At 36.3% G+C, this 11543-nt stretch overlaps 1 protein-coding gene across 2 annotated transcripts in view; it reads left to right on the top strand.

The window, feature by feature from the left end:
• Positions 1 to 11543, top strand: part of SMAP1 (small ArfGAP 1) — a 197196-nt gene that overhangs the window by 66343 nt on the left and 119310 nt on the right. For both annotated transcript variants that reach the window (XM_011957035.1, XM_011957034.1), the window contains exon 2: positions 3317 to 3450. In XM_011957035.1, coding sequence (XP_011812425.1) covers positions 3317 to 3450 — 134 coding nt within the window. The remainder of the gene's footprint in view (positions 1 to 3316; positions 3451 to 11543) is intronic.

The raw sequence follows: 11543 nt of genomic DNA, 5'->3' as shown, positions 1-11543 counted from the left end.
CATTCTCTACTTTTACTGCCTTTCATTTTCTCCCTAAGATTTAGTGCTCTGCTTTTTTGCTCTTTTTGTTCTTGGTACTGCAGCTCTCATCTTAAAAGAAGGTGTGTGCGTGTGTGTGTGTGTGTGTGTATGCATCCAGTTTGAACTTTAGTCCTGTATTCTAAATCACCTGCCAGACATTTTCATCTTGGTGTATCACTATCATTTAAAGCTTTCACTGGATCTCCTGCAGTTTTCTGACTCAACAAGTACCCTCATGCTTTATATCCTAGGTGCAGAACTTGCATTTTGGCCTCTACCTTCTCCTTTGCTATTATGTTTTCTATGAGTAAGCCCTGTCAGTTCTTCCTGGTGATTCATATTTGTTCGTTTCCATTCTTACTGCTGCCACATTTATCAGTCCCTTAATTACATTAGTTATATAAAAGCAAATCAGGAAGTGTGTTGAATGCTTGAGTTAAAGATTGTGGAGAATGCTCTAGAACCTTGCTATTCAAAAATGTCAACTGTAGATGGCAGCATGGGCATCACTGGGAACTCGTTAGGATGCAGAACCTTAGGAGCTACTCTGGGGGCCACAGAATTAAAGTTTTCATTTTCATAATATTTCCAGTTGATGTGCATGCACATTAGGGTTTGAGAGACACTGATCTAGAATTCACTGTGCATTTCTCCTTCCTTTCTCTCTCCCTTCTCCCCGCCATCCCTCTTTTTTTCTGACTAGAGTGCAGTGGTACCATCATAGCTCAAAGGGACTTTGAACTCCTGGGCTCAAGCGATCCTTCTGCCTCAGCCTCCCAAGTAGTTAGACCTGCAGGCACTCACCACTACATGTGGTGTGTAGTTTTTAATTTTTGTTAGAGACCACTGTGGTTTCACTATGTTACCTGGGCTGGTCTCAAACTCCTGGCCTCAAGTTATCCTCCCACCTTGGTTTCCCAAAGTGCAGGGATTACAGGTGTGAGCCACTGTTTCCAGCCCACTGTGTGTCTCTTTAACCTTTCTTAGTTTGAGATTTACTTGCTAAAAATAATTAAACCCTCCAGCTATTACTCTGTAACTATTTAGCTTAATGTGTAAGCTTCAAAACAGATTGTTATGCTGTAAATTGTTGTGTTAGAAATGATGAGACAGAGTGGAAAGTAATTGGGGGAAGTAGCTCTATCTAGAGTAGTCATAGATGTCCCAGATGTATGTTTGCCAGTTTATGGATGTCATTTCTCAAATGTAAAAGCAGAATATTTGGGGATAAGTTGCGTGTGCATAATCTTCCTGCTGTGTAATTAAAGAATTTGGGGAGGCATTATTTTTAGTTTTAGTATATTGTAATTATTAGCTTTAATGTTGTTTTGTAGAGCAGTGTCACCTTTAGATAAATGGCATGTACTTAAAACAGAAGGCTACATTTAGAAAAAGCTTTATTTTATTTTTTTTTTGAGACAGAGTCTCGCTCTGTCACCCAGGCTGGAGTATAGTGGCGAGATCTTGACTCACTGCAATCTCTGCCTCCGGGGTTCAAATGATTCTCCTGCCTCAGCCTCCTGAGTAGCTGGGATTACAGGCACCTGCCACCATACCTGGCTACTTTTTGTATTTTTAGTAGAGACCGGGTTTCTCCATGTTGGCCAGGCTGGTCTCGAACTCCTTACCTCAAATGATTCACCTGCCTTGGCCTCCCAAAGTGCTGGGAATACAGGCATGAACCACTGTGTCCAGCTGCTTGATTTTTATTGATATCTCTTACCATATATATACATTTTTCATAATCTAATTTATAGAAGTCTGTTAGGAATATGATTCTGAATATTTGGCATATTTTCCAGATATTACTTTTATTTTTCCATTTTTACTTTATTAATTTTACAAGCAATATGTGAAAATAATCCTAAGAAATTTTAAAAAATATTGTGAAAGAATATATTCAAAGGTATGAAGAATTGTACAGCTAAGACTTGTATTCTTGTATTCATATGTGAGTTTCTCAGCAGTGTTTTTCACAACTTTTTGACCATGAACTGAAGAACTAACATTTTGTAGCACACCTCAGTTCATATATGCCTGTTACATGTTACTGAAACAAAAGTTTGTATTCTTGCCATACAGCTTAGCAATTCAGTGTTACTGTTGCTCTCCAAACCCACAGTGAACTTTTCCCTGATCACATCCGCTTTCCTCACCACCAGGTTACCTGACTCAGTTTCATGAAATTTGTGGATACATTTAATTAATATGCAGTATGCTATTATTTTGCACATTTTCCAACTTATGTAAATGGTTTCACACTATGTACATTTATCTGTAACCTTTTTTAATGTCAGTGTTATATCTGAGATTTAGCCATGGTGATACAGGTCTTTTTGATTTTGTGGTTGTTTCCCCTTCTTGCCAACACTTAGTACTAGTGGTTAAAAATTTTTTTTTCCGGCCGGGCGCGGTGCCTCAAGCCTGTAATCCCAGCGCTTTGGGAGGCCGAGACCGGCGAGACCGGCGGATCACAAGGTCAGGAGATCAAGACCATTCTGGCTAACACGGTGAAAACCCGTCTCTACAAAAAAATACAAAAAGCTAGCTGGGCAAAGTGGCGGGCGCCTGTAGTCCCAGATACTCGGGAGGCTGAGGCAGGAGAATGGCGTAAACCCGGGAGGCGGAGCTTGCAGGCCACTGCACTCTAGCCTGGGCGACAGAGGGAGACTCCGTCTCAAAAAAAAAAAAAAAAAAAAAAAAATTTTGTCCCGTATGTTGGGTGCAAAATGGAAGTAACTGTAGAGTTAAAAAGCACTTTCACTAATTACCAGTGAGACTGCATATTTTCATGCTTATTGGCCATAGATTTCTTCTGTGAATTGTTCATTCATATCTTTTTGCTTATTTTCTATTGGGCTGATTGTCTTTTTCTTATTAATTTCTACATTTAATTTTTGAAATGTCTTTGATTTTTATTTAATTGTTGTTAATCTTGTGAGCATATCTTATGCATTTAATAAAGAAATTATTTTTACAGTAGGGTATTACTATTCTTGATTCAACTATGCTAAGTGAAGAAGCTATTTTTATAAATTAGTTTTAAAATCTTAGAATGGAGGGGAAGTTTCTAGGAAAGCAAAATGAGTAAAATCAGTAAGGTTCTTGAAGATTGCCAAGACACACGTAGCAGACTGCTGCCAGTAGTACCATTTGGAAATTTGAGCATGTGACTTCTGTAAGCTTCCGTTATAATTATATAAAACCGAAAATGCTTCTAATATGCTGTTATGTTTATTTTAGTTTTTAATATTTGCTTTTTTTTGTGTGTGTGTGGTTTCTTCTTCTAAATTAGGTCCTCGATGGGCTTCCTGGAATATTGGTGTGTTTATTTGCATCAGATGTGCTGGAATTCATAGAAATCTTGGGGTTCATATATCCAGGGTCAAATCAGTCAACCTAGACCAATGGACAGCAGAACAGATACAGGTAAACATTACATTACCAAGAAATTATTAAAAATATTTAAGATAATTTCAAAAGATTTAACCCTTCTTACATCGAAGGATTAACACTGAAAAGTAATTTTGTATGTTGAAATGGCATATGCCACATATAAAATTGGAATATTTGAATTTTCAGTTCACAGATGTTTATTTCGTTTTGTGTCTATAGTAAAGTCAATTTTTAATCTATAATTTCTAAAATGTTGATTTTAAAGTGTTTTTAAAATATCATTTCTTTTGTTCATAAAATTTGCCAGTATAATTCCATAGTTTTACTTTTTTATCAGTAGAAGGAGCCTGGGTAAAGATAAAGTAAAAAACCACCTCTATCCTAAAAACAGACTTGAATAATTTCCTTTCTGTTTTGAGATGTTCTTAGTTTTCAGACAAGGCCCAGGAGTTGTAAGACAACGCAGTGAACAAATGTTCTTATGACCAACCTAAACTTATTTATGAGTGGTTTACCTCTGCTAGAGGTAGATTTGTAGTTTTAAAAGTTTGCCATTTCCCAATGTGACAGTCTTAAATTCTCAGAATCTTACTTTTTATCTTTAAGGTTGGCCACTATTGTAAAAATGATTACTTCTACTGGTCTTATTATGTAATTCACAGTGAAGTTACACCACTTATTTATGCCCTTTTGAAATTACTTTTAAGTCACTATGAAGTGCTAAATATATAAATATATGTGGTTGAGACTCAGTGACACACCTCAGAATCTTAACTCAATAGTTTACATGAATGGAGTGAAATAAGGGTGGAAAAACAGAATGGAGATCTTCAGGCTATAAAGACAAGCATAATTTAGTTGGTTCCATCTTAAATTAGTTTTTGAGCTTTTTGCTGGCTAGAGCATAAAAGGAAATGCAGTCTTTTATGTACTTTCAAGATCCTTGAGGAGAAAACATACTAGTTATATCAAAGAAGCAGACCTTTTTAAACACTTCCTGTAAGGCAATGTTCTTAATATCTCTGTAGAATATGGTAACAGATGTCATGATGTTGTAAGTCTTTTTTTGTTTGTTTGAAACGGGGTCTTACTGTGTTGCCCAGGCTGGTCTCAAACTTTTGGGCTCAAGCAATTCTCCCATGTCAGCCTTCCAAGTACCTGTGACTACAGGCATGCACCACCATGTCCGGCTGATGTTTTAACTCCTTTTCAAGAAACTGTGAGGTGTAGCCTGACAGTTTAACTTGGTGTTTGTAATGGGTTATGGAAGTACAAAGCATTCATGACCGAAGTATCTTGTGTTTTTAATGGCTTATTTCAAACTAAGGATGAAAATGAGATCCTTCAACAGTTCAGTTATTCAGAAATATTTTTCTCAATTAGGTTGTTGAGAGGAAATGAATAGCAGATTATTTGAGATGGACAGCTGTATAGCTTAGAGTAGAATTTTCTAATCAGGGGGCTGCAGTTCACTGGTTTTCTTTGGCATAGGTTACAATTACATGGCAAAAATATTGGATTTTTTTTTTTTTTTTACAGTGTAAGGATTTTAAAAACAGTTATTAAAAACTACATAATATTTGAAATTGTATTTGAACATCATTTGATTCCATTTGTCAACTTCTTGACAGGAATTGCTCTGTCTGGCCCCCCCGCTCTCGCCATCTTTTTTTTTTTCTTTTTGAGACGGAGTCTCACTCACGCTGTTGCTCAGGCTGGAGTGCAGTGGTGGTGTGATGTCTGCTCACTGAAGCCTTTGTCTCTTGGATTCAAGCGATTCTCCTGCCTCAGCCTCCCAAGTAGCTGGGATTACTAGTGCGTGCCACCATGTGTTGCTAATTTTTGTATTTTTATTAGAGATGGGGTTTTGCCATGTTGGCCAGACTGGCTCGAACTCCTGACCTCAAGTGATCTGCCCGCCTTGGCCCCCCAAAGTGCTGGGACTACTGGCGTGAGTCACTGGACCTGGCCTCCTATGTTTCTTTTTAAAAAATTGAGGTAGGAAATCCTGGGTTGGGGTAGCCATGGCAGCTTGTGTCCTATCTGCTTGTGCCTGCCACCTCCCCTTGGCCATCACACTGATGCCCCGGGTCCCATGCTGGCCACAGCCCACTGCCTGTGCTCTGTGGGGACTCTGATGAGGCTGGGGCTTTGCAGCTTACTCCGCAGTGGGCTTGGTGCTTGCGCAGGTGCTGGGTAGAGGTTACACAGTTGTGCTGCCAGTATAGTGACGTGTTCCCTTTGACGTTAGAGGGAATCAAGGACTGTCTTCTTTGTATCTTGAAACTCTATGACAAGATTGACCCAGAGAATCCCTCCATGAATTCTTATTTTATGAAAGACCTGTGCTTTGACAGTTTAGACCAAGTAGAGAGTAAGCATGGTCATGGGAAATAAATTTGGGTTTGAAATTCCTGATATAGATGTGGAAAAGTTAATATGTCCACAAGAAATTATAGATTATATTGCAGATGAGAGAGATGTATATGAATAAAATATCAGACCCTTTTGCTTCACTGGGAGAAAACTCAGATGATACTGGTGAGTGTCCGGAAGTGAGAATGCATTTTGGCATTATTGCTGACTTTGACAGAGTAATTCTGTTGGACCTAGATTTAAATTGTGTAATTGTTTTACTCTGAAAATAAACCTATAAAACCATAAAAAGAAAAAAATTGAGGTATAATTACAGAGAGAACAGTTTACAGATCTCATTTAGTTTTATGAGTCTTGGCAAATGTCTGTATGATGTCACCAATACCCCAATGAAGATAGAGCATTTCTGTCACACTAGAAAGGTCCTTCATGCCAATTTCCAGTCAAGTCCCCCGGGAGCATCCACTACACTAATTTCTATCCCATTGGGTTAGTTTTGCTATACCTTAAAATGTCTGTCTTTTTGGAGGCTGTTATATTAACTTTGACGTTTAATTCAGATGAGCAAAAGTGATGATCACAATGTGATGCAGTATTCCATATTCATATGATATTTTATAATAATTTATTTGATATAAAAAGTGCTTGATGCCGGGAGCAGTGGCTCACTCCTGTAATCCCAGAACTTTGGGTAGCCAAAGTGGGCAGATCACTTGAGGCCAAGAATTTGAGAACAGCCTGGCCAACATTGTGAAGCTTGTCTCTACTAAAAATACGAAAATTAGCTGGGCGTGGTGCCACACCTGTAGTCCCAGCTACTCGGGAAGGTGATGTGAGAGAATCGCTTGAGCCTGGCAGGTGGGGCTTGCAGTAAACCAAGATCCTGTCACTGCACTCTGTGCCCTGAGTGATAAAGTGAGACTCAGTCTAAAAAAAGAAGTGCTTGGGAGATATTTATTTATGGAACTAAGAGAAATACTTTTACTGTACATAGTTACATAGTTATACCCTTGTGTTTCTAATTTTCAAAGATGATAGTTTCGGCTAGCTCTATTTTCTAAAAAATACCTTTTATTAGTAAATGTGGAAACAGGATTTAATCTTTGAGCCCAGTCAAGCTGTTAAATAAAAATGTTCTTTGTGTGTGTGTGTGTAATTCTGTAAAATGTAACTACTAAGTTTTTCCTCAAGTTTACTTATAAACTGATGTCATATGTACCATATTTTTATCTGTTATTTATGTATGTGTTATGTATTTCAGTTTTTAGAGCACAACAATATGTACAGCTGTTAGAATTGCTGTATGGTTATTTTTAAAAGAAAATAATTGTCTCCCAAAACTTACTTTGATTTTTAATACCATAGAAATAAAGTTACTCACCTTAAAAAAGTCTTAAAAGTTCTTTTAATGTGGTTCATGGTCAGATTAAATGTGTTTGGTCTTGGGTTTATTGTGAGGTACTTTTCAAATTTTTGGAAAGGACCAAGTTTTTCATACTTTCATAAATACTATAGCTTCCACCCCGCCCCACCCAAGATATTATACTTTTGGGTGGAGTAAAGAATGGGATACCAGAATTAACTCTTGTTGTATAGCAATATCAACCAAATCCCTGTATACGCCATATGGAAACAGGAAACAAGGATTTATGAAATTGTTTCAATGTGGGAATTTTGGCTATAGTGATAGTTATTAATGTTTAGCATTTGTAAGTATTAAGAGTAGTAGATGTCTTTATTTTACTTTCAGTTTGATAAACTAAAATTGAAATAATGAGCCGTTTGGAAAGAAAGTTAATGTCATTGTTCCAGTTAATCTTAAAAACTTGTATATTCTATGGTTCTTACTCCTTTCTCCCTTTTGCTTCTGTATTCTTAATTCTCTCCTTGCTTCTGCTGCTTTCTGGTTTCATTTTTCTGACATGTCCAAGGCTTTACCTTATTCCTGATTTCTCATCAGTGTCACATCTCCATTTATTTTACACAGTGCATTCAGAGTGATTTTCCTAAAACGTTGCTTTGGTTATTTTACTTCCGTCCTAAGAAATTTGCATTGATTCTTCTATAAGACTCATAAAAGTTTTTATATTCATTAAACTGGTCTTCATGTTCCTCTGCCTTCTGGCTTCATCATTTGTCTTTGACCTTCCTTCAGACGCTTTACAACAAATAGCTTTGGCTATACCAGACAGCTGTTTCTCCTGAAACAATCTGGTAGTATGTTCTTTTGTTTTGTTTTGGTTCTGCTGTTGTCCATGTTGGAAATGTATTTTTTGTTTGTTTGCTTCTGTGATGGAGTTTTGCTCTGTCACCCAGGCTGGAGTGCAGTGTTGTGATCTCACCTCACTGCAGCCTCCATCTCCTGGGTTCAAGCGATTCTCCTGTCTCAGCCTCCCAAGTAGCTGGGACTGCAGGCATGAGCCACCATGCCTGGCTAAATTTTTTTTTGTATTTTTAGTAGAGACAGGGTTTTGTCATGTTGGCCAGGCTGGTCTTAGACTCCTGACCTCAGGTAATCCACCCGCCTTGGCCTCCCAAAGTGCTGGAATTACTGGCATGGACCACTGTGCTCAGCCGGAAATGTATTTTGCATATCCCTTTTGGCAAACCTTCCTATTCTTCCTATTCTTTAAAACCCAGCTTAAATCTCTACTTTAATAAAAGCTTCTTCTGTATGTAGTATGTGCTCAATTATCTATGACAAGTACCGTATATTGTTACCTTTGCTTATGTCTAACTAAATTGTAAGTTTCCAGCAGTTTGAAAATTTATCATATGTGTCTTTGTAGTGCTTGTGGTGACTTCCACTATACTGGGAACACAGTATGCACTTGTTTTTTAATGGAATGTTGAGATCAGTCTTTGGTTTGATTAAATTCTGAGATAATGCTTATTATCCTTAGCAATGAATGGGGAATGGAGAAAAAAGAATCATGCACTCCCCTTCCCATTTAGCCTGTATTTTTATGTAGTCTTTTTTTGTTTCTTGATCTCTTTTTCACCTCATGTTCTTGTTTTGCTTTAAAATTCCAAAAATACAGCAGCCTTAGGGAGGGTAACTTAAGCTAGCATATGAAAATTCCAAGGTAATATATGCAGGTACTAGAAAGACAGTATTTTTCAATATTTAAAACTGTCCAGAAATGAAATTGATTGCCTTGGAAGGTAGGTTGGTTTACTGTTAACTGAAATGGTTTGTAAAGAGGCTGGGCAACTACCTGGAAACATGTGGCCGGAATTTAAGCATTCAGTAGGCAGATGAGGAGTAGTTTAGATGACTCTGAAGTTTCTTCCATTGTTGAGAATGTTTTAGTTGTATACTCAAGTCTTCTTTAGTTACCATAGCAGCTCCAAAAGCATTTTCATTTCTTGTCTTTGCATAAAAATTATATCATGGCTAGTGATGGTGATTCAGCTTTTACCAAAAGTGAAATTCAACCTCAGTATAAAAAATGTTTGGCATTCTCACATAAGTCAAAAGAATGTCAAAAGATTCTCAGGTTAAATCTGTAAAACAGATTTTTTTTTTCTGAATCTGGAAGAATTGTTTTTGAACACACGCTTTTGCTGTTTATATTTTCTATTAAAAAAAAAACAGTGGATACAGATTTCTATTATAACCTAGTTATTCCTAGAAAAACCTATGAGCTAACTGCATAGTCTTTAGCTTAACTTAGCACTACCTATGTCATAGTATTATTGACTTGCTTGTCTTAATTTAAATTTTTGATCTTTCCTAGAAAAGATTTCTTACGGAAGGCAAAATGAGGGGTTTTCATCAGTCTTCATAAGTAAGCTTTGCTGTATTCTGTGGCCTCAACTTAAATTCTCAATCAGGCCAGATACAGAGTGAATAGGAAAAGAGTATTGGTAGAAACCATAAATATTTTACTGTAGCTTAAAAAGCAACTAAAATGACAGGCACTGCTTATGTTAGTGGTCATGTTATCCCAATATTCAGTGGTAAAACTGAGATGTTTAGGATTATAAGAGGAGATGAAAGTGGCTAAGTACATTAAAGAAGTTTTCTGCTCTTTCACTCTCTGACATAGTTATTTCAAGTAAAGTTGGAATAAATTTTATTATTTAGAAGCACATTAATTTTTCAAATAAAATGACTTACAGTTCATTAAAGTACAATATTTGTGTGGTACCTCTGCTGTCTTTAAAAAGTAAAAATCTGGAACTGGAGAGAACCTAGTATATTGATAGGCAGTCGAAATTTAAATTTTACATAAGATGTGCAAGTTTGTTTTACTTAGAGCGGATTCCAAGAGTGTATTGCTTTGATCCTTTCTCTTGGGTGCTGTCTTAGCTATTGGTGAGTAATTAGATTATCAGTTTATTGCAAAAAGTTTTCATGACACTATTTTTTAAGTCTGTGGATGAAGGTGAGATAAGCATAGTGTTTTCCATGTGAGTTCTGCAGAAGAGAAACATAAATAAAATATATAATTAAATCAATTTTACCTGTTTTAATTTTTTTAAATGAGGCTAATCGAGATTTAAAATGATATAACTGGCTCACATTATCTTTTGTTGCACAGCAGTTGTATAGATGTATCAGTTTTTATGCATACACTAGTAGCCACTGCAGATTTCCTTTGCTCGGTGTTTGATAAATCTTCTGTGCTTATGTGTTTAACTATATCTTTAAATATAAAGTGAGTTTCTTTTAGATCAAAAATACCTACATATGGTATGTTCCTTCAGTATGTAGTTTTATGCCTTTTTTTGTTTCAGTGAAGTTTTTTGAATTACAGTTTGTTTATTTTTGAACTACGGTTTATTTTTAATATTCTTTTGTTTTAGTTTTCTTCTTCAGCGACTCCTCTTTCCTGTATGTTGGATCTTTATTACCTAACGGCAGTATTTATCATTTGCTTTTGGATCCTTTTTATTACTTTTTTTAATTACAATTTTTTTCCTTCTTTTGCCTTTCCATTTTTCTTAGACTATTATTTGTTGTCATGTTTCATTTTGTTTAATGTTTATTTCTGAAATGTTTTTTCTTTTATTTCTAATTTTTTCTTGATTCTGTCATTTTAATTCTGAATATTTCTTATTTTAAAATTTCAAATTTGGTTGTTCTGTTTGTCCATGTCTTTAATTTTATATGTTTTTTTCATCACATACATGTCTTTTAGCTAGTTCTGAATTAGTAGGTTACAGTTTTAATCTTTTTTTTTGGGCAGATTTTTCTAGGTGTGGTTTCATTGTAGAGCTATTATTCTTACTTTTTTTTATGTTAACTTTGTATGAGATTTTTACCTTGATTCTTTGTTGATCATTTTTATGTGATATTAATTTTCCTTTACTTTTAGGAGGAAGTCCTATTCAAGATAGCTTTTTTAACTTCACATACCTCCCTCTTCTGTTGTTTTCATGAAATGTTTAAAAACGAGGGCATGACTGGGTGCGATGGCTCATGCCTGTAATCCCAACACTTTGGGAGTTTGAGGTGGGTGGATCACCTGAGGTCAGGAGTTCGAACCAGCCTGGCCAATATGGCAAAACCCTGTCTCTACTATAAATAGAAAAATTAGCCGGGCATGGTAGCACTGTAGTCCCAGCTACTTGGAAGACTCCGTCTTAAAAAAAAAAAAAAAAGCAAAGCCATCTGTTCAGATGTTCCTGTTCTGTTCCCCTTTTGCACTTTCATCTGGACCATCTCCTTTTGTATTATCTCTTGTTGTACCTGTCCTGCTCAATTTTGAGTCAATTCCCAGGTTTTTTCTTTTTCTCAGTTT

Source organism: Colobus angolensis, unplaced genomic scaffold (assembly GCF_000951035.1).
Source record: "Colobus angolensis palliatus isolate OR3802 unplaced genomic scaffold, Cang.pa_1.0 Scaffold431, whole genome shotgun sequence".
NCBI lineage: Eukaryota > Metazoa > Chordata > Mammalia > Primates > Cercopithecidae > Colobus > Colobus angolensis.
The sequence above is the reverse complement of the archived record's forward strand: the minus strand, read 5'-3'. Positions and strand labels throughout refer to the sequence as shown.